Here is a 24,089-nt window from a genome sequence, read left to right as displayed (position 1 = left end):
TGTAGTTTCCTGACCTATGATCAAAATGTAACTGTTAAATTTAGAATCATGCTAATTTCCTCCTTTGACAGTAGGTTATTTTTCCAGGTTTTTTTCTTTACTATCCATTGTCCATACAAAAAGATTTTCTGCAGTCCAAGGGGAAAAAAAACCCTGTCTTGTTTGTAAAACTAGCTCTACGCCACTTTTGCCACTCCTTCTCATAATGAGTAAAATCTTGGTCTCTGAAGAGAACCACTGAAATAAACAGTACTGCCTAAGGAGTAAGGTACTACTCAATGGGCATGTCTACACCTGCAATTAATTTGCAGCAATAATCTCCGGTGCATATTGAATACGTACCTGGGACCACAGCATGTTGAGCCGTGTTGGAACAGCCTAGGCTGGCAAGGGACCTGGTCAGCCTGCCAGCCTGTGGCTGCTCCAGCCTGGCTCAACATACTGTGGATGGGTTGGATGGGGCATGAGGGTGCTCCGGTGCAGGGCTAGCCAGCAGGCAGCCCCTGTGCTGAAACACCCTTGTCCCCCAGCCAGTGGGGGCAGTGTCTATATCTGTGTTGCTGTGCACTAAAAAACTCTGCCGTGGGATAGGACTTGTATTTACAGTACTGTTCTGTGATGGAGTTTATTAGTTTCCTGTGGCTTAATAGGGCTACATGTGTAGATGCTGAGATGTTTACTGTGGACCTAATTAGGCAGCTCTGCAGTAAACATCTTGTGTAGATGTGCCCAGTGCTACTAATGGTATCAGAATCCTGCTCTTATAAAACTATTAAACAGTGGAGCATGGAATAAAGATGATGTCTGGCTTACTGAATAAATAAAATAATATTATGTACATATAGTTCTGTACATGTTCCAAATATTGTACAAATATTAACTACAGTAATTAATCTGTAATTAATTAGAGTAACTCCTAATTAGTGTAAATAATGATGCATCTCCCTCTGGAAGTACAAAACGGGTTCTGTGAAATGAAAGCAAATAACTACTCTCAGTAGATGGCATCTAATTTAAACTTCCACCAACATGAGAGTCCTGGGCATCCAGAGGGTTCTAGACCCACAGACTTTCAGCATGACCTTGGGCATCTCTGTGTCTCAGTTTCCCGATGTGTAAAATGCACCCCTTGTTGCATTGTTGCAACGATGCTCCCTTTGTTGTAAAGATGTTGTGAGGCATTATCCATGAATGTCTGTGAAATGGCTCTGAGATGGAAGAGTGATGTATTACTAATATTTTCAGAAAAAGTAGAAGCTCCTGCTGTGCAAATCCTATAGAGCAAACTGAATAAGAATGTCCAATAGCTATCCTATGTAATTCTCTACCTTTTTGTTTCATTATTGTACTTTCAATTCACCGATACAGAAACTAACTGCTGGCAACTCCTTTGGTCATTGGTGCTGAAAGGCACAAAGTTTAACTGTAGTTTGGGAGACATCTCACAAGACATAAACCTATGGGGAAGAATGAACCATGGGAAAGATGCTTAGCTAGTGCAACTCAGTGCAGCTCTACTACTCTTGATGAAGCTGTGCTGATTTACATCAGCCGAGCATAAGTTTCTCTCCATGAAATCTGCCAGAGCTCAGGAAATCCCCAGGTATTTATAGACACCAAGCCACCTCCTGCAGTCTCTCATGAATATCTTTACTCAGGCAATTGGCAATCTCCAACCACATCCCAGAGAACTTATTGGTTTGTTTCATTTGGATGAGATGGAGGGATATGTTGAAGGAACAAGGACTTTGGGGGAGAGTGCAAGAGTAAAATACACCACAAGCATTTTTTTTTTTTGCTGGTTAACACACTTTATATTTAACAAAATAATTTTTAATAATATATTCTTTTACACATCAAATATTGTTGCTAGAACCCCATTTTTTTTACAGTATAGTGTTTTTTTCACTAGTTTTCAGGCACGCTATTGTTTAAAGATTTTGAAACTGGCTAGTCATTGACAGGCATCAGCTTTCAAATAAGTATGATGATCCCTTATTTAATAGTAGCAGTTAAAGTACCTGGGCCAGATCCTTACCTGGAGTGAATCAGCTTAGGTGTTATCAAAGGAGTTCTGCTGACTGACACCAGTTGAGAATTTGGCCCTCAAAAATTAAAAAAAAAAATGGGGAAGAAAGAAGAACATAGAGGCAACAGTCTGGTTGTGAACACTGTTCCCACTGAAGACAAATAGACAAATAGTTGGATCTTCAACTAGGGTACACTGATTTCAATCAGACTATGTCCATTATACCAGCTTGAGGGTCCAGCCCTAAGTATTTGTCATTGATTCTAATAAGGACAATTAATGGGCTAAAAGATTTAACAAAATCATACTAACAAAAAACGCAAAGAAATCATAACCAATGACTTTAAAGACTCTCTCAGTAACTTGGTTGCAATAGAGCTATAAAATGGTATCACCCCTTTGAGTAGTTCCATCACAGTTTTGGCTCATGTCTCCAGCAAGATAAAGAAACAGGTGTCAGTGCTACAAGATCTTAAGAAGAAGTAGCTTGCAGTGAAACTCCAGGGAAAGACTCTCTCTGACTGGTAACAAAGGACAGGGAGCATCATCCCCTCCAGCAAAGTGTCTAGATGTTTTCTGAAGACCTCCAGAACATCGTACTCTACCCTAGTAAATTCTTGTTGCAGCTCTTGCTCTGCTTCTCTTTTGAGGCAGAATGATTCCATCTTGGGTTTCTCAATTGCATTTTCTTTTTCAGTTGTCCCACAAAGGACACAGTAGCTCCTCAATAATTCATAGGACACTAAGCGTCATGACTCCACTAGAGGTTTTCTTTTACGTATCAAAATCCAACCCTATCATTTATTTTTTATTCCCAGGACTGTGAATTCTGAAGGCAGTACTTGGCTACCATCAGATACCAGATAGCACATCTCTATCTTTCCACGAGTGGAAACAATGGAATGCCTCTACTTTGTGTAGCTATGAATAAATCATGCAGGGGTGCTCATGGCTGATTCACAGTTGTGCAGCATGAATTAATAGCCACAACAGCAAGCTACCAGTCTAGCTATAGGCTGATGCTCTACAGAAAGTTCTCTTCCTGTTCTGCAGGATGATGACAGTCAGGCTATTTGCACTGGAAGGTAAACATTGTACTGAAGGACCGTGAGGACAAGATCCTCACATTATTAATTTTAGGAATAGCTATTCTCTCTTGATAGAACTAGGTGTTCTGAAGAGGGAAGACAAATTATGTCTGTGGAACACATTCAAATTCTCTTGTTCCACAAATGATCCCACTGGCTTCAGTTGAAGCAACTGGCTTCCTAAAGGAAGTTATTACTCAAGCACAGGCATGAGGTCATAATATAACCTTGTATGAAGAGCTCCCTTATAAATCTGGGGGAAACTCTAACTGAGCCTACTTCAGTGGTGCTACACATTGTACACCAAACTTCTCTAAGCTCTATCCAGCTTCCAATGAAGTCAATGGAAAGGCTCCCATGATAAATTTGCATGTAGATGTCACATATTCAACATCAATCATCTACTCCTAGAATGGTATCAAGCATCATGCTCATTTCTTGGGCGTACGTGAGTTCCTTAACCAGAATGAGTTTTATGCTGCAGGGCTTGTGGGGGGGATCATGAAGAGAGGTGCGTGAAAAGTGAAGGGATCCTTCATAGGGGTTTGGGTGGCAAAATGTCTTGTCCACTGTCCATACATAGGACAGTAGAATACACTAAGCAGGAATTCATATCTTTGTGTTATTAGGGACACGGTTTTAGCTTGCTCTATGATGTCACAAGTTGTCCACTAGTACTTTTTTGCCTGTCTTCCAGGGCAGTTTTACTAATTATATACTTGGATCTTAACATGTTTAACTTGCACCTTTTCCAGTGATGTAAATCATAAAGAAATGGCCAACAAACAGAGCTCTGGGAATTCCACTGGGAGCTGATTAGAGATATGTTTAATTCCATCTTTGTTGTGGAAACAGTTGGGCAAATCTTGATCTCATTGAACTCAATTGAAATGTCATTGACTTCAGTGGTATCAGTGCTTGGCACTGATACTGTATAGGATGAGGCGCTATAATGGCACAGTCACAAGGTAAACTCAGACATAATTCAGGGAAACTGCATGTTTAAGCCAACTCATCTCAGAAGCCAATGCTGATCAGACTAACTATGGATCTACTTACCTTGGCTCCAGGGTTTATGCTACCAGAACTTACAGAGGGATAAACTAATCATTGGTTTAAGTCAGTAGTTACACCAGATATAAATGTAGAAGTGTATTATAAGCAGCCCATAATAAAGAGACTGATGACTGTTGGTTGGTAACAAATGCTGCACATGTTTTATCTTAGTATTCTGAACCTATTATGTGTTATATTTAAAATTATTTTGGTTTGTGTTTCCCATGATATTCACCCGTAGCAATGGAATCAAATCCACCCACTTAACGTTCCTAGTATCTTTTGTTGACTTGACTGATGATTTAAGTGTATCAGTTGTGAATATTGTGTTGAATCCTTCATATTGATTATCCCCACTCAGTGGAGAAAGCATAACACAGACAGATTGCTCCTAGGCTGTCCAATCACTGTGTCTCTGTGCATCTAGCAAGTTGTATTACCGTTTCCTTTTTCTTTTAATTAATTCCTCCTTCCCTCCCTCCCTCAGTGTCTTTTTTAGTATCAGTAGTCATTAAAAATGATTTGTTCTTGTTTCTCTCCTAATCTTACTACCTGGACAATTCTGGCTGTGCAAATTTTAGGAAGATACTAAAAATCACAACAGAAAAAAATGCAATTCATGTTGTAGGAAGTGATGAAAGAGCTGTAACTTAATTGGCAGGTTGGAGGCATCAGCAGTGGAGGAACTTGTATAAGTATTTTCCTTCCAAAAAACCCAGTTTTTGAGTCCTCATCAAGCACTGGTGCTTACAAAAGCAGAATAGTTATCTAGATACTGTATATATATTCTGTATAGCGAAAGAATGAGAAATTGAGAGAGAGAGAGAGAGAGAGAGAGAGATTGCAAGACAGAGAGAATGAGAGACAGAACTTTCTTGTTAGTAAAATATTTACTTTTGTTAACCCTAAAAGGTTTTGCTGGTGACCCTTTTACAGCTGGCAGGAGGTTTAACATGTGCAGTGTAGAAGCCATTACATTTTTTATGGACTTGTCATTGGTTGGGATTTTGCCTCTATGCAGTCTGCTTCCCTTGGCATTCACGTTTTGAACACTGAGCAGGTTTCCACCAGTCCCCGTTGTGACAGTGACAGATGTTACACTCATCCACTTTCACTTCAATGCCAGCCGGAATTATTGTGGTTCCTGCAAAGCAGTTTGGACCTGGAAACACACACAGAGATAAATAAATACATTAAACTGGGAAAAACACATGGTGGATCTGAGAGTGAGACTACTGTTTGTGAACAGGGAGTCAAATGAAGCACAGCCTCCCAAAGCATTACCCGTTCCAACATCAGTGTGGTATTAGAGCCCTGTGTATTAGAGCAAATGCAGTTACACAATGTTTTCACAGAAACCATCAAACACTGCTGAGTGCGCTTTCATGCATAGAACAGATCTCAAGCAATTTGCCTCCCTTCCTCTGTAGTCACGTCTGTCACTGGATACTTTGTCCTGGCCAAAAGACTCTCCATGGTCAGCTGCCTCGTAATGCAGTGCTCCTCCCCTCCCCTTCCTTGACTGTAAGACAGAACAAAAACATTGGAGACAGATCCTCTGTGGGCGTAAACTGGCAGAGCTCCACTGAAGTTAGTTATTGGAATCAGCCAGACTACACCCACAGAAACCGTGGCTGTTATAACTCCTTCCAGCTCACCAAATTCAGTGCCTAGCATCCAGAGTTGGTTACAGGCTAGCAATGAATAATTCATAGCATCAAACATTTATTTATCTCCCAAAAGAGCTTTGTTATAGACTTTATTTTATGGAAGGGATTCCTTAAATCTGCTGATTATTCTTCTAAAATGCGTTATTAAAAAATATCAACCCTGAGCAGCTTCTGAAGTCAGCAGGAATGTTAGTTTCTCATAAAGAAAAGCCAAGCTGTTTATGGCCATGCAATGCTTTTCCCTCCCCCTAATCACACTCACACACATGCACATGTATAATTCTTTGCAGTGCTATGCCTCAGAACTTGCTGGGAAGGAAAAGATGGGATTGTAAGTGAGGTTTGGGACTTCAGCAGTTTTTGAATAGTCAGAATAATATAGCCAATCTCCATATGATCTGATTACAGAAGTTACATTTATTGAACTAAGCAATTTTGAACATCACACATTTAGCACTGTCTGAAAATATGAATAGGTATAACATGCTCTGTCTTTCACATTTTGTTACCACCCAGGGTACATTTGCAACAGAGAGGTCTATTTTAACAGGAGTGCATGGGCTAATTGTAGTTATAGCTTAAAACTAGACTTAGTGCTGTCTTAAGGGAACACAGCTGTCTCTTACATACATGTATTTATGTCATAGTGAATTTGCAATATATATTTAAATAAATAAAATGTCTCTCTGTAACCACATGTGCATGAGTAACTGTGAAAGGAGAAAGGATGAATTGGATTCCTGCCTCATTTAGTACTACTAACTTATGGATGGGACAGTTTGGGAATTTCCCACTGGAAAATTTGTGGAAAATACAGTATCCACAAAATTTAAATGTTTTGGAGAAGATGCTGATCTCAAATCTTTTATTTTATTTTTTCATTAGGGAATGTAAATGAAATGTTTCAGTTCAGTTCAGTTTGATGGTAATTTAATTTTTTGAACCAACATGAAAAATTGATGCATCACCACCCAGAGATGCACAGAGGTCTTCCTATTCTTATAATGGGGGGACTTACATGCAGAGAGGGGGACTTCGGGCAGGTAACTTAGAGTTGGTCGTAACTTTGGTTGTCCACCAGGTGAAACAGAATTCTGTCCTTCAGATAAAATGGCAGAGTGAATTGTTTTGGTGTGTCTTAGTTGAATTTTTTGAATTTCTGGTCTGAAAATTTGAATGCTTTTTCCCACGTTAGAATAAAGCAAATGTTGTAAGGTTAGTATCCTGTGGCACAGAAATCCCATATTTTGATCAATTCTCCTTATATAACACCAAAGATTTAACGTCGAGTCCAAAAGTACACAGAAGCCTGTGGCAAACACTTTAACCTTCCTTGATATTCCATCGCTGACCTCAGCATAGCTGTTCCAAACAGAACTTTAAAAGCTGACTTGAATGTGAAATTGCAGAACAAACTAGACTGTGTTAAGTATGGTCTAAACAGGGACTGTAGATTCTTATCCCATTACCAGGTATAGCTTTTGACCTCTCTGTCAGTATGGGTTTATTACTTATTTGCCTCTCCAGCCCTGCTCCTCTCCTCCCTCCTTCTCTTTTGTATTCAAACCACTCTCCACTTGATAGCCTGCTCTCTGATGAAGTGAGCTCTTATTGCCAAAAACAGATGCATTTCTAATTCAGTTACCCTATCAGGTGTGTCTCTCTCCTGCCTTCTACTGTGTTTTCAGTCACTTGAAAGCATATTTCATTTCCTAGGCTGGGTGTACACAGACATCCTGAGATAATTATATTCTTCAAGTTGTAATTCTCGGAACATGTTCCCCCTATAATATACTTCTTAGACTTACATCATACTTCGTAATACAGTAGCAATAGATGTCCCAATGACACTTGGGACCTGTAGATGTGTGGTGTCAAACATATGGTCCATGGGCTGGAGCTGGCCTGAAGAACCAGATCATCTGGCCCACAGACTTTGCCCTGCCCCTGGCTGGGACTGGGGATCTATCTGTGGTGGCAACCAAGTACCTGGGCAGAAGAGACAGTGCTGGAGCCACATCAGCCCTGTGAGAAGAAGTCCAGCACCTCAGTTCATTCTTGCAGCACCAGCCAAGCACCCATGATACCAGGCTTCTTCTCATGGTGCTTCTGGGACTTCAGCACCACAGCTCTCGCTGTTTGACTGCCACCATGGGAACAAACCACAGTGTTATACAAATAAACTTTTTGCCTACTGCTTTTAATTTTATGTATTTTCTTGTGTTTTGCATTGCCTTAAGAAACTCTATTTTGTATTGTTCTGTAGCTTGACATAAGTGACCTTTTACTTTTTTGTATGCTGTATGGGTGAGAGTGTGTTTGTGGAAAAGGAAAATACCAGGTGGTGACTGGCTGAAGAATGCAGACAGATAAAAGATCAAACAAGAAGAATCCACTCCAGAACAGTGAGAGAACAATGACAATCAACCTTCAAGAAAGAACACAGTGATAACCCAGCAAAATCCCAGAGGACTGGGTGAATTTACAAGGCTATAAAAGACCGGGTAAGACATATCAATTTTGGGTCTTGTTCTGCATGTCATCGTGGAGCATTGGTTCGTCTGACAGGATGGATCGGCAGGAGCTTGGCTCCTACTCGTGATCAACTTGGCTGGCCACTAAGTTGATCCGAGCACCAATAAGACTGGTAACGTATACCAGCACAGAACAGAAATTGGGGTATGAATGTGGTGTGTGTGTATTAAGTGCTTAATCAATAAATGTGGCATCTTGCCTTATCCTCCCTCATAAGATCTCACTCATGAGTTGAACAATTGGCAATTTGTGTAACAACAGTGCTGCTGGGACTTCAGCACCTATATGGCTGCCAAGTACCAGAGCAAAAGCAGCCATACTAGAGCTGCAGCAGCATAGCAGGAAGAAGTCTAGCACTGGGGCTTGTTCCCATGGCAGTAATAAAGTGCCTGCAACATAGGCTTCTTCCTGCCGGGTCCCCTTCCAGACTGGCCAGAGTGGTTGCTACGAGTATTAGATCCAGCATGCAGGGGTCTGTGGGCCTGATCTAGCCTGTGGATTAGTCCCATGCCACTCATCTGGCCTGCAAGGCCAAAGAAATTTAACACTTTTGCTGTCAGCCATGTCTACAGGGGAAATGTACCATATCTGATAGCTGCTCCCAAAAGCATGCTGCACTGTTAAAGCAACCTGCCTCCTAACCTGGAAGAAGCATAGCCACATCTGCAGCTGATTTGCCCTGTCACTTAGCAGTCTTACTTAGCCCACCTGAAGTTGTACAAGGACACACCTACATCACTTCTGTCTTAAGAGGCAGCTTTTCCAGAGTAATCCAGCCTGCCTGGGGGTACTACTGTTAAGCATGCTGAATTTACTGTACAGAAATGGCCATAGACACACAAAATAAAAAGCAGATCTTGCTCTAAGGAGCTTACAACCCAAATAGACAAGACAGGCAATGGCTGGAAGGGGAAATGAAAGCATATAGAATGGCAGTGACATGCCCAAAGTTACACAGCAGATCAGTGATCAACCTGGGACCAAAACCTTGACTCCTAGGTATTCTCTCATTCACTAGACCACTGGCCTCTCTAGGCTAAACCTTTGGGAGAAGAAATGGTTTCTGTGTGCACTTATTTGTGTCACTACTAGTTGTCTCCAGGCATGGCCCCACACACGTGCTTTCGTTCATAGCTGATTGCCCCAGGTGGGTAGGGGAGGCTGGGGTGTGTACTTGTGCTGGCTCCAGCAGCCTTTCCTGGAGTCCTGGGGCCTCCCGGGGCTGCAGTGGCAGTGATCCAGGTGCACGGATCACTGGCTGGCAGCTAGAGCATGGCTCAGGACAACGAGGCTCCAGTTTTGGGTTGGTGCATGCTGCAGCAATATACACAACCCCATTTTTTTCTGCCAAGGTTTTTTTTTGGCACTGGGATTATCTGGTGTCAAAAAAATCCTCTGAACTGCAAATTAGCAGTACAGTGAATACGTGCATGTGTGGCACGTGTGGTTTGTAGTGCTGCAGACGGGTTTGCGACACTGCAAACTGCACATGCGCATTTATGGGGACACAGCCAGGGTGTGTGTATGTAGACACAGACTTGGACATTTGCACCCTCTGCAAACACTCTTAAAGTCTCTTATGTTTTCAAAAATAAGCGGTCTGAGAGCAATTCTCCATATATGAACTAGAGAATATTTTTGAAACAGGTTCTCTAGCAAAACAGAACAAACCTTTTAATTTTGAAGCACTGTATATATGTGCAGAGGTCTTCTATTTAAAGGGTTTCTTCCATTCTATGTACTTAGCCATTTTATAATGGGAGATAGTTATTGATAACAACATGGGAAATATTTCTACATATATGAATTCAATAAAATGGTACTTCAAGAGATTTCAAATTTGGTCTTGTGCTAAAGTCACATTTTTAAAATCAGACTTAACAAAGGGATAATATGGAATATATTACCCATACCTTTATCTAGGAACCAAAAACTATAACAATCATGAGAAACATTTACCTTAAATGAGTTGAAATCAATGACATCAGCAAATTTAATGGGAAGAAAGTAAAATGAAGTTGACAGGACTTATTATTGCCTGATAAAGGAATGGTTGGGCATGGGGCGTGCTTTCACTGGCCTAATTCCATGCCAGAGATATTCACATTTTACCACATCAGAAAACTAGTTTTTCATCTCATTAATTTTATTAGTACCATAACTTTATTAGTACGCTTCTCAGAGCCTACAGTTCCAAATACAACAGGACCCAGCTTGACATCACTAGTCTTAACTACCTCAAAGTAATTTAAATAGTTGTCAAGCATGATAATTTCTGTTTCTTGGATATTGTTCACATTTAAGTGATCCCTCCCGTTATTAAGTGACACTACTCATTTAACTCAGCTTTATGTTGGCATCTAGTGTCAGCATTAATGGAGCCACAATAAAACTGCATGAGTGAGACACCACTGGATTTTTTTTGCTAGCATTTGCATCTATGACACGTGCCAGACCTTTTACTTTACCACCATCCACTTCCATAGGAATAGGAAGCATTTCTTTCTAATTTATATTTGTCTCTGATTGCTGGGAAGCCTGTACTGTGTTGAGTTACTATGAAAGAGATCTGCATTTCACGGTAATGTATTCTGTGTCTGAAGAGGAGGGAGCCTCTTGTAGCCAAGACACTGATCTTGGATTCAGGAAAGCTGAGTCCTGTTTCTCACTATGCCGCAGGCTTTGGGTCACTTTGAGTAAGTGATAGCAGAGTGTTAAGTTGTGCTATCAGGAAAACAGTTTCCACCCACCCACTCCTATTCCATACATGTTAGAAATGAACTGTGGTTAGACATTATGAAAGGGGCCCTTGACACTGTGCTCAAGCCCTTGGTTTTTAATGTATTCAAGAGTGGTAGATTGGGGTACACCTAGGGAATCTTCATCCCCCTCATTTCCACGATAGATGTATGTAAAAAGGGAGTATGTGAGCAGATGAGACTGAGCACCCTACTGCCATGATGAAGACATGTCCTTTCTCACTTCAGTTCCCCATTTGTAAACTGAAAAATGGGATAACATTCATTCCTTATTCTGTCTTGGGTACTTATAATCTATTAGCTCCTCAGGGCAGAAGCTGCCTCTTATTAATGCTTGTATAGTGCCTAGCACAATGGGTCCTCAATCTTGGCTGGCTCTCTAGGCCATTAAAGAAATAAGAGATAATAAAAAATAACCATATGCAGCACATACTACAGGTGGTGCTAACTGTACCCCTTTGCAGTAAATAGCATTAAGCCTGTAAATGGCCCAAGTATTGCTTTGCTATTTGAGTAGGCATTCAAGATCTTCTCATTAGGCTTTTTAAGGGAGCTGGTAGGATGATACAGATATTTTTGTGAGCTGGAGCTTGAAGACAAGGAGCAATACAGTGTGAAGCTGGTAGCATGACAAGTACATCAACTCTCAATAATTTTGTAGGGATGGATCAAGCACAAAGAAGAGTAAAATGGTAAACAGAAGATCCAGGTGGTTGAATTTTTTGAATTTCTGATCTGTTCATCCCATCTAATACCTGTTCCATGACTTTGAGAAAGACCCAGGAGAGTAAGGGAGGACTTCGTGTGATCTTAGGCATACTTGAAGAGAGCAGTGTGGCCTTTCTATAAGGAAGTATGGATAGGGTCACAGCCCATGCATAGGATCATCCATTCCCAGATCAGTGCTTAGAAAGGAGAACAAAACACAACTGATTAAGGCCTGTGTCTTTTGCACATGGGACTAAAGCAGATAACAGTACTAGCTTGCAGTCCTATAGTCTTGGAGAAATCTAAGTGCTTGTAGGGTATCGTAACGATCAAAAGCCTACTCAAAAAGCCCACTGAAATCAATACATACTTTTCCATTGACTTCAATGAGTTCTGGATCAGGTACTACTGCAATTAATTCTCAGACACAAAGTACATTAATATGAAGTTAAGGTGGAAGTTCATATTAGTCAAGGAGAAATAGAGTTTTGATGTAAATATCCTCAAACCAAGTGTTAGCCACCCAGGAGATTCAATATTAAGGATAAACATAAAAGAAATCCAGACACATTCAGTGAAAGGCATTCACAATTGTGCACAGGGTTGTGGTGTCTATACTTTAATATTTGTAGCCCTTGATTAAAAGACTACTTCTGCCTCCACCCCACCATGGCATCATGCTGGGAGAATTGTTTAAATGTCCTAAACAATTAAGTGACTTAAACAACATAGGGGAGAATTAAGTGCTTTAATTGGGCATTTCCGAAGAGGCCACTCTGAACTATATACCAGTTCCATGAATGTGTATGCAGTTCAGAGATTGGTAGAAATGGCATTTAAACCTGTAGGACCAATGTGGCTCTTTGTCTTCCTTTAGTGGCCAGAATATATAAAACACTTATAAATCTATCCTCTTCAAAGTAGGTTCTTTAATCCAGAGCAGTGATTCTCAACCTTTTTAGGCATGAGATACCCCTTGATAGATCTAAGTCACCCCTTGGAAAATGTCAGCTCCTAGCTTTCACTTGTTTTTTTACTACAGAAAAATAATAGAGCACTTCTTTTCTTGAAAAGAACTCAGAATGACCACAACAGGTCAACATATTTTTATACTATAGATTCATTTTTTAAATCTCTGGGTTTCTTCCTCTCTCTCTTGCTCACTTTTGTACACACACATACTATATTTTCACCTTCCTTTCTGATAAACTAGAAAAGACACCAATACAAGAAACTGATGTCTACATTCCCTTTAATGACCACAGTGGCCCTGTTCTTTGTACATTATTGTAAGTGTAATGCACATTTTGCTTTTGTCATTACTCTTTTTTTTCAATCTTCCATTCATTAAGAAATGTGGGGACAAAATTTACTACCAGAAATATGTGCACAACATTCATTAACTTCCATGGGATGTGTACACATACAGGTCAAGATCCTCTTCTTTTAAAGACCAGATCTACACTTACCAATGACTTGAGTGATGTAGCCCTGTTCTATACCACTGTGAAGAGAGACATTGTTTTTTCCAAATCAGTCTCAGGGCATCTCCATGGCAGTATATAATGGATATAATGACTTTATAGTCATGGATATAATGACCTTAAATTATCTAGCTCTGGCACTGCTAGCAATGTAATCATAACAGCAAAGCTGGCTCAAGAAGCTGGGTAAAAATACTGGTATGAGATAGGCTGGGAATAGACATTATATTTGTTTGGGGACAAGTTGTGCCTGTGTTTGTCTGGGAACAGAAAAGTCCCAGGAATGGCATATATACACATCCCCCTTATAATCAGGGTTTTGTGAGCAGCTGAATGCACTGCTACTTTCTGCCATTGATTCAATGATGCAATCCCAGGACTACCATTCAGATGCACTTTGCAGTGTCCTGGGACAAACTGTTAGCATTTCTTATTCTGTGAACCTTTTAAGGGTTTCTCCCTAGACAATGGTCATGAACATCTAAATGACTGAACATTTTCCTCAGACATGTGTCCCCCCCCTCCCCCCCCCCCCCCCCCGGAGCTGGGGCTCTGTCCCGTGTCCCCCCCTGCCCCAGCTGGGCAGCGCCTGCCCCTGCCCCCTCCCTCACCGTGATGGGTGTTGATCTGCCCCCCATGCCTCTTCCCTCCCCTTCCACCACACTGGAATTACCACCTGGAGCCAGCTGTATTGGATATGGGATCAGTATCAGCCAATATGCCTCCTTAAATATCGGCATCAGGCCCCAAAATCTCTATCGGTGCACCCCTAATGTTTGGTATTTGTGAAGACAGCTCAATTTACCTTTGGTTGACAGATTCCAAATATAACATTTGGGGTCACAGTCTGAAAATGTTTGCAATTAAACCGTCCTTTTTGATACCTCTAATCAGCAATTTTTACCACAACATAAACAGGTCAGATTTTGATTGTACTGTGCTGTAAGAGCAATACCTATATTGCTTTGACAGCCTCTTAAAGTCATTGTTTCTTTAAACAGTGTGCATCCATACTTCTGGGTATGGCTGAACTGAACTGCATTCTGCAACGTTCCTAACAGATTTTAATTCTCTGCTTCATGAAGTCTGATGGATATTGTTGTGTTATGACACCTAGAACCGATTTTCACAGGGAATCATTTTGCACTGTTAAAAGTCCAGGTCAAATGCACTTGAAATGACAATAATTGTAACTAGCTATATTTAAAGTTGAAGTAAGCCCCTGTACCTCTTTAATACGGTACTCTGGTTGACTGCCAGATTGATAAGAACAAATATTCGAAAGATTCAAATGGATCTGATCTGGGCAAGAGTTACTCAGCTCCAAGATTACAACAATCCTCCCCCCGCTCCTCCCCCCTTTTCATTAAAACGTAAACAAAAAGCGTCCTTTGGAGATTAAAGTGGCAAAGAAGAGGAAGATTGTTTTCTCTGTTGTTGCCTTGAGACTGCCTGTTAATCATTTTATTTGAAAATCCAATACTGCCACAGATCTCACACAAATTTTAGAAGGAGACTTCTCCTGGTGCTTAACTGTGGAAGATTTATAATATTGCGCTCCAGTTCAGTCCACAGAATGTGTGACAAGAAATGAGCCAGGCTGTGCTGAGAAAGACAGCCAAAGACAGACCCTTTCTAGCTCCAATGGAAGTGACAGGTTGAGGGAATCCTCTCCCTGTCAGGCACTAGCAGATTATATTTGCAAACCCTGCTCATCTGTCTCTAGCATTCAGGAATGCTGTGCCTTCCTGAAATGGGTTTTGGCTGAAGCCTTGCACTAACCCATGACAGGGCCAGCTGACACCATAAAGAAGCTGCCAAGTTTCAGAACCAGGCTGGAAAGAGCTGGGGGAAGGGGGGGGGGGGAGGGTTGGCAGGGCCAGGGGGAGGTTTGGATACTGTCTCCTGGTTTGCTTTTTCCTTTCAACACTGTCCCACCTGCCTGCCCATTCTCCACCCATGACCCTGCTGCCAGCATGGGAGATCTGCCTACCTCCAACTTACAGATTCACACCTCAGCCTGCAGCCCTGTTGGTGATCAGTGCTCCTTCCTCTTCCAGGCAAGAATGGCTAGCGCGGAGAGCAGTGGAGGGCAGGGGCTGGTTGCATTACAGAGAGCAGCCATCTCGCCAGCATGTGGCTTCTTGCCTGTGGAACCTGTTTTAAGGGACAAATCAGGGAAAGCCAATACTGGGTATGATCCAAGATGTGGAGTGGAGGCCACTCATGCTGTTAAGAGGGGTAGGGGAGTCCCCTGTGAAGAATTGTCTCTTACTCCTGCATCTACTCCATGACTTATTTCACTTCCCTGCATCTCTTATCCTTGCTTCCCCCCAACATTATTGTTCCTTTTCCCCACCTTACACCTCTATGTACTCTATCTGTAACTTCCATGGCCCTCTATTCTCTTCTCCCTTTTGCCTCTTTTCCCTACTCCTAGTTCCTCATCCCTTTCTTTCCAGCTCCCTTTTTCATTTCTTGCCCATCTACTTCCTTCCCCAGAGCAGGATTATGTAGTAGTGCTGACTAATGGTTAGGTTACTTCTGCCTATAAATCAGCGCTGGGCCCAGCTGGATTCCATTTCTCTGCCATGGGCATCAAAGACTGGCTGGCTTTGAGCCGAAGCAAAACTACCTCCTAGCCAATGCCACTCAGATGTCCCTCTATAAAAATATGCCATGAAGAAGAGGGAAAACACCTTTTCTCTCTTGCTGCAAAGAGTAGGATGTGGACAATGGCTTGACATTGCAGCAAAATAGGTTTGGATTGGATATCAAGAAAACTTTTTCACTGTTAGAACAGTGAGGCAGTGGAATAGACTGCCTAGGGAAGTTGTGGATTCTCTGTCACTAGAGGTGTTTAAGAAGAGATTAGATGAGCACTGGTCTGGGATGATGTTCTCATATAGGCAAGAGCTGGCACTGCCCTGGGCACCACACTGTTGCCCCAGCTGCAGAACTGCACCGCTACAACTGTGGTTTGTACCTCTGGCACCTAATTAAGAGGCACAAAGGCAAAATCTAGCACTTAGAAGCATTATATGGATTTGTGATATTCCCTGGAGGAATTTCAGTCTCTAAATTCAAGAATGGATTACAAGGCTAAAATTAAGCATTTAGATCTTCGGCAGATCTAATCTTGCTTCAGCATTCTTCATGGTTTCTTTTCAGACCACTGCTCCTGCATTTCAGAGAGATAAATACCACCAGTAAACATGGATCAGAGAGGAACCATACCGTAGCAACCTCTTTTAAGGGTCTGTGCTTCTTTGATGAGGCCAGGCAGGAGCAAGAAGAGTCATGGGTTACCAGGGCACCAGCCCTAGGTGCCCGCTTAGAGGAGGCACAAGAATGGCAGCTGTTGCCACTGCCAGCTCAGATACCACAACCGCCCTAGTTAGCCTGGCTCCTGCAGCTGCCACCACCCAGGACACAGACCCTGTTCATTACATCTCTGAGCTAGGTACAGTTTTCTACTCATTGTTTTAAAATGTCACATGTGAGGGGACAGAACAGAATGGGAGTTATCTATTCAAAACAAGAACCATACACCATTTGGTAGCATGCCTCAGTCATATCAGGTTAGTGAGGATAGTGAGTCACAGTAATAGGAGCAATAAATTCTTCTGAGTCTGGGTTCTTCAGAGTCTTGTACATTTTTTTTCAAACCCTGGTCCATGATATGGACCGTGAGACATCCCCACAATTTGAATATAATTTAAAACATCATGCATAATTCCTTATGCACAGAGATTACCATCAACATTTTTACAACCATCTGTTTACAACCACTATAGATAACATTACTGTGGTTATTTGCAATGTGTCAGCAGTGAAGGCAATGGGATGAAGATGCAGTGCAAAAGGGCTTGCAAAACTGATGCCGATTGGGCTGGTTAGAGGGCCTGAACCCAAATCACTATAAAACTGCTACTACTTGCTGGTCTCCAAAGTGAGATATTAGTACTAGAAATCACATGCAATTTCCCTGTGCACTTGGCACCATCCTGAGGGCTCCCAACCAGAATGTTTAGGGTCAGGCAGTAAGAAAAGGGCCTAATTTGCATGCAATTACACAGATTGCATGTGCAGCCATAGGAAATCCATGCACAATTAACTGGTTATTTGTGCATGCAACCACCTTTTTTCTGTATGCATAATTAGGCACGTAACTGTACGTGCACTTCCTTGACAGTCTGGCCCTTTATGTTTTAGTACACATGAATATGCCATGCTGCATTTTAAACTTGGTGCTTGTTTGTATCTATTTAAACAGGCATCAGTGCTGAAAGGTCAAGATATTCTTAGAGACATAAGGAAAAGTTGGCTTTGGCACAGGTCTCCATTATAATGTGCAACAGACAATTCAAATCATACGCCAAAAAAATTAAGCCTGTAAATTGCTGATGTTTCCATTTTACTTGCTTACTTAATTTGATTCTTACTCTTCTCCTATTAAAAACTTACACAGGGCTTGGTACCAAATGAGAATACAATAAACACAATTTCTTTTCAAGCCACAGCTGTGAAGGAGAAAAATCACGCCAACATGATACTGCCAAACCCCCAAATTATCTGTCAGGTATCTAAGACTCAGCAGATTGGAGTAACGTCATACAATCATTTTAGCTGCCTACAGTTGTTTGAGCCATCAAGAATCATATTTTCACACTTTTCTCTGCAACAAAGGGCAGGAAAATCCTTTTAAAAGTTGGTCTAATAAAAGATATCAAATTCACCCAAGGAACCTTGTCTACAGACACATACACACACACACACACACACACACACACACACACATTTTTTCCTTGGAATCCCAGGACTCCAAAAGAGGAGGCTTTAAGGAAAATAACAAGTATTCCAAGACTTACAATAAGTTGCAAACACCGGCAACATTCCTTTTGATAATTATAGATCTTTCCATAAAAAACAACAAAAATATAACAACATTTAACTAGAAGGGACAGAGGAAAAGTGTAGCCATGCTAGCAATTAGGATTAATGGCATATTAAATGGCTCTCTGTTATCCTGGACAAGGCTGTGCAGATGGCCTATAGGCTGGACTTGCTTTCCAGTCTGGGATCCATTCCACCTACCCTCATGCTTCCTGCCATGCTCTTCTAGAAGTGATAAGGGTGCACTGATGTAGCAGTCTCCTCACTCCTCTGCTTGACAGCTCTGTAGTTTATGATGGCACTATTTGGAATTAGGATGAGAGACTGTCATGGGCGGAGGTTATCATGTAATTGCCTGGTGGGAGCTGCTTTCACCTTCCTCTGAAGTAGCTAGTAGTGGCCACTATTAGACACAGGATACTGGATTAGAGAGACTGATGGTTTGATCCACTTTTGCAATTCTTGTGTGCCTGTATCAGATGAAGTCAATCGAAGATGCCTCCTATGCTCACAGCCTTGTGAACTTCCCAATGACCCACTGTAATCCAGCGCTCAGTAAGACATTTAAATCCCCAGAGAAAAGAACCAAAGTTTGAGTAATCAAAGGGCCAAAATACTGGGGGAGATCCTTAGTCTTCTGAGTATTCAGTGACTTCAATGGACCTATGACAAATCACATCAGCTCTGGAGTTGCCTCATTAACAAAAACATAGAACAATCAATGCTAATGGTAGGTGGCTGGCATTCAGACAGACATAGTATTTCATGTTCCTCATTTAGCAAACGAGATCACTCAAATAGGTTGAGTTAAAAGCAGACACAAATTCTTTGGATTGCTAAACTAAGGGTTTGACTATGCTTTTTCATTATGCTGCTGGAAAAGCACCCAAGTTGAAAACAAATTCAATAGCAGAATCCAAATCGACTGCTGTTGGGGCCACTTTTTGAGTAACATATGAATTTTTCATATTCTTCACTGGAATATTATTGAGATGTGGAGTAAAACATCTGAATGTAATAGTAACTTTGGAATAGACTGCCGCCGGAGGTGGTTCAAGCACCCAATTTGAATAACATCAAGAGACATTTGGATGTTTATCTTGCTGGTATCCTATGATCCCTGCTGACTTTCTGCCCCTGGGCAGGGGGCTGGACTCGATGATCCTCCAGGGTCCCTTCCAGCCTGAATGTCTATGAAATCTATGAAATCTATGAACTCTCTGAATGTAATAGTAACTCACATGGTCTAAGAGTGAAAGCAAACAAGTAGCTGGGAATGTGTGGTTTAATTTTCTTTAACACAAGGAGTATATGGGATCATGCTGATACTTTGTACATCTTAGCAGTGCAATGCCAAATGCCACACCAATTCCTAACTACAGAGGGCTAAATTCTATTCACAACTCTAACGTTGCACAAATCTAATTAAACCACTGGCTTTGCCTAGGGCCTACATGAGTTCAGATCTTTTCCTTAATATGTGAGAATAAGCACTGTAATACAAAGAAATCAAACATCAAGCATCATGAGCAAGCAAAAAAAAAATCACTTACAGGCAGTGTGACACACTTTTATAGTATCCTACACAATGGGTGCATCTACATGCGCACAGTTAGTGTACAGTAGCCAAAAGTTACTGCACATTACTGTACAGTACAGGCCTGTGTCTATACGTGCATGCCCATAATGTGCAGTAACTGTGGTGACTTATGCTGAGTTGGGCATGATTCAGGTAGCAAATTTATGCCCACTTACTGATTGCACAGTAAGGCACGTGTAGACCTCTTACTGTGCAGTAACATTGTGTGTGTGCTCCAATTTGGGAGTAACTTTACTCCCAAATTGGAGCACACACAGTGTTACTCCACAGTAATGACTACACATGTAGATGTTGGTCTAAAAGCCACTTACTGCACAGTCACTTACTACGCAGTAAATTACTGTGGAGTAAATGCACATGTAGACACATCCAATGAGTAGCTCCACTGATTTCAATGGAATTACTTATGGAATAAGAAACTATTCCATTAAGAAGGTCCTTTTCTGTTTCTCAAGCTACAATGAGAGGTCCAGCTAATGTCTTTAAAATAATTTAAACAATTCATTCAAGTGGGTGATTTTTTTGAAGAGCAGAAGAGTGCACTGATATTTTCTTACCTACTTCACATTGATTAATTTAGGCCAAGTATTTGGAGCATTGCAAGTAAATTTAGACAAATATCTACAGTCTCCTAAACAGTGCCACACAGTTGGAAGCAACTGAAAGTTATATTCTATAAGCCAAAAAAGGGTGTCTTCTTTTCTTTGATCAAGGGAATAATGCTGTCCTTCTCAACCATAATATTTAGAGCAGAGCAGGTACAACAAATATTTCCATGAGTATGCACTCAGATGTTTTAATGAATTTTCCTTCAGAGCTTGCTCTTCATGAATAGAATATTGCAGGTGATCATGCTGAAAACAAGGGCTCTGCTAGTAAATATGGCAGAACTTTCTCAGACAGCAAAGGTAAACTTCAAACCCTGAACATTCCTTCTGCAAATCTAATTCTGAGCTCTGACTGTCCAATTGGGGAACCAAAAAATAACACATGACCTTTACATCCAATCCAGACTTCATTAGTCACAAGGAACTACTCACAAACAAGCTAGCGAGCAAAAATTAGACACAGAAGCAAATGAAGGAAAATCAAAATCTGCTTGTGGGCAATTCACAAACAGAGCAAGAAGCAAAATTTGTGGAATAAATTATTCATTGCAAATTACTCCCCTGGCTCTATTAATATTTATGCATTCAGTAACTCTGTTTAATTTCTCATGAGAACGTATGAAATAATGTCTGTGGTCTGTGTAGGAGTGTATCTGGAGGGGAGGGAGTAGATACCTGAAGAAATGGAAGCTAGGATGAATGCTAATTCTATTTCCCACTCTGCCACATTGGTCTTGAACTTATTATATTCTTTTTTCAAAGTATAAGATGTAAACGTATCTCTGGACCTTGGTGCTAAAATGCATAAAAAGCATACAACCAACCCATCTTGGCTGTCCTTCGCAACCAAATACATATGTGAAAAGGTGGGCCATAGAATACAAGGGGAAAATTAGGACACTTGTCCCTCAGTTTTACCCATTGCTAAAATAATTATCTGAATATTACAGTATTGTTGTAAGGCCTTGTGAAGTATCTTGGGCCTGATTCTCCATGGCCTTCCACTTGCCCTTAATCATGCTGTTACTTTTCAATTGCCATCGTCGCTTTTCACAGATTATTTCCTCCCAATGCCTAGTTTCCTAAAGCTTCCCCCATACTTTTTCAAGTCTTCAGCAATTCAGGTAATTGATTGGTTTGGGGCTTTTTGTTGGTGTAGACAGGAGCTGTTTCATCACCTAGATCAATTATTTAATTTATCTTACTCTCTGTATACCTTTCAAATTCTTTCTTTTTGCCCACCTGTATATTTTATGGACCAGAATATGAGACTTATATTCCCATTGAGTAGCATCTTACTCTGAGGGCATCTACACGAGACACTTACCTGAGCATTAACATAGTTTACTGTGAAATAAGCATGTGCATCTACATGTGCACATGCTTACCATGCAATAAACCTCCCTAATCCCGAGTAAATTTGCTACCTGCAAATGCAAGTAGCAAATTTACTCAAGATTAGTAGAGGTATGGTAGTACTCATGTAAATGCCTGACCAGGAGCAAAATACCATAGACACAAAGCTGGCAATGAGAGCTCCCTGCTGGCAGGGGCAGGGGAGTCTGTTCTCTCCCCTGGGGGAGAGAGGTGGGGACAGGCTGGGGAGTTTGTTCCCTGATTAGCCCTCAGCCTGCCCCCCTCCCCCAGCTCTGCACTCATGGAACTGGTTAGGGAACAAGCCCCCCAGCCTGTTCCCCCAGGTCCGGGCTTGCAGAGCTAAGCGAGGAACAAGCTGCCCAGTTTGCACCTGGCATGCAGGGTGCAGGCTGGGAACTCTCCAGGCCAGTCCCATGCCCTGATCCAGAGATCAAGGCACAGGGTTTGGAAAGAGCTGCAGGGGTGGGGTAGGTCCCAGGTCCCTGCCCCACTATGCCAGAGAGAGCTAGCTGCTGGCTGCCCCACCAGCAGATTGGGGCAGGGAGCTGGGATCTTCCCCTTCCCTGCAGCTCTTTCCAAGTCCCCTGCCCCTGATTGGAGAGCCAGGGCCAGGAACTCCATACTGCTGGGGCAGGGGGTCATTGTCCCCACCCCAGCAGCAGAAGCAACCCTGGGGACAGCAGACAGCTGTCTACTGGCCCAGTGCTCCCTGCCAGCTCCTGTGCTAGCACCCAGGGGGAGCCTCGAGCTTCCACAGTGGTGGCAGAGGTCCATTGCAGGGTTGCAGGAAACTTGGTGCAAAGAGCAGCAAATCTTCTCCCTAATCTCCGCATGTGTAGACACCTGCCTGAGAGCACTTACTCCAGAGTATTTTAAACTAAAGTAAACATAAGTCAGATGAAATGCATGTGCAGATGCACCCTGAGAGTAGTTCCACTGAAATATTTACTATGAGTAGAATCTGATTCCTACTGATTACAATGGTCCTAGTTTTTATACATTAAAATAATCTCTATTGTTAATCTCTGTTGTATGATAATCTCTGTTTTATCAACCATAGAGAGTCACTCCAGAGTCTGTGCTCAAAGCTCTCAAATTCTGGACTTAATTAACTTGTCAAACAACAAGGGTAGTCAACATAACTCCTCCTTTGGTACAGTTATGATACTATAATATAAACTCTTGTGGAGGGGAGGGGGGGAGGGAAAAAGGGACAGCAGTTTAAGCAGAGTTTTGCATATTTAGAGTATTGATTAAAATAATCCCCCAAATGGGAAATTTCTAAGTCAAAATAACACTGAAATGCAGTGTACTGGATAGTAATACTGTACAGTAGTATATTTTTCATAGAGATGGGCTCACACTAAAACCCTCAGATGCAAATACAGCTGAAGTTTGACGATGCTTAGGACTAAAGAAGCTGGTATGCTTTGACTACTGTCTATCACACAGATGAAATCCAGACCTATACCTCATTCTGGTACTGGGCTGCTGGATGATCTTAGCCAAGTCATTTTACCTCTCCATGCCTTAGCTTCCCAACTGTAGTATAGTTTAATGATAACAACCTTCTTTGTAGATGATATGATATGTAAGGGATAGGTATTATTACTGTTACCTCATGCTTCCCAAGTGTGTACATTGCACTCGTCTGTTGTCTCTCATCTTGTTCTTAGATTGCCAGTCCTTCCTGAAAGAGGCCTTCTATTTGTTAATGTTTTTGTAAAATGAGTCCCAGTCTCCTAGTGTTACCAGCATAGAAAGAGCAATAAAAACACACTAGGAAAATCCAAGCCCTGATACAGATCCAAATCTCCTGGCTCATCTCTATAATAATTTTTATTATATCTTTAAGTGAGCTGAATTATTTAGCTACAGACAACAAGGCCCTACGATACCTGCATCGTAGACTGGTGTGTAGAAACACTGATGAAAGGAAGATGGTGATGACTGCTCACACTACTAAGAGTGTTTCACTCCTTTCTCTGGGGATCTACTTTTCTGGGTTTTTGAGCAAACAAAAAATGCTATTCCAAACCCTGAATCTTAATTGTTAGAGGGCCTTCCAGCCAGCTGAGAGAAGGAAAGGGTACAACCTTCTGCTACACAGCCACTTTCACATTACCCTTATTTACTTGCTTCTATCACTCACATGCAGAGAGCAGTCTGGATTAGCTGCAAGGTAGCTTGTGCACCCCTTCTACCTTGCCACACCTGAGGCATAGGCTCTTAGGAGAGACAAGAAAGTGCAGGTTTGAGAGATGCCTCACCACCTTCTC

General features: G+C 41.6%; 1 protein-coding gene across 1 annotated transcript in view; it reads right to left on the bottom strand.

Annotated features, from left to right (window-relative positions):
- Positions 1-1,826: 1,826 nt before the first annotated feature.
- The window catches only part of VWC2L (von Willebrand factor C domain containing 2 like), a 91,058-nt gene continuing 68,795 nt past the window's right edge, over positions 1,827-24,089 (bottom strand). The window contains exon 3 of the mRNA XM_006276436.3: positions 1,827-5,335. Coding sequence (XP_006276498.2) covers positions 5,187-5,335 — 149 coding nt within the window. The 3' untranslated portion in view covers positions 1,827-5,186. The remainder of the gene's footprint in view (positions 5,336-24,089) is intronic.

This window comes from Alligator mississippiensis, chromosome 4, assembly GCF_030867095.1.
Source record: "Alligator mississippiensis isolate rAllMis1 chromosome 4, rAllMis1, whole genome shotgun sequence".
Taxonomy (NCBI): Eukaryota; Metazoa; Chordata; order Crocodylia; family Alligatoridae; genus Alligator; species Alligator mississippiensis.
The sequence above is the reverse complement of the archived record's forward strand: the minus strand, read 5'-3'. Positions and strand labels throughout refer to the sequence as shown.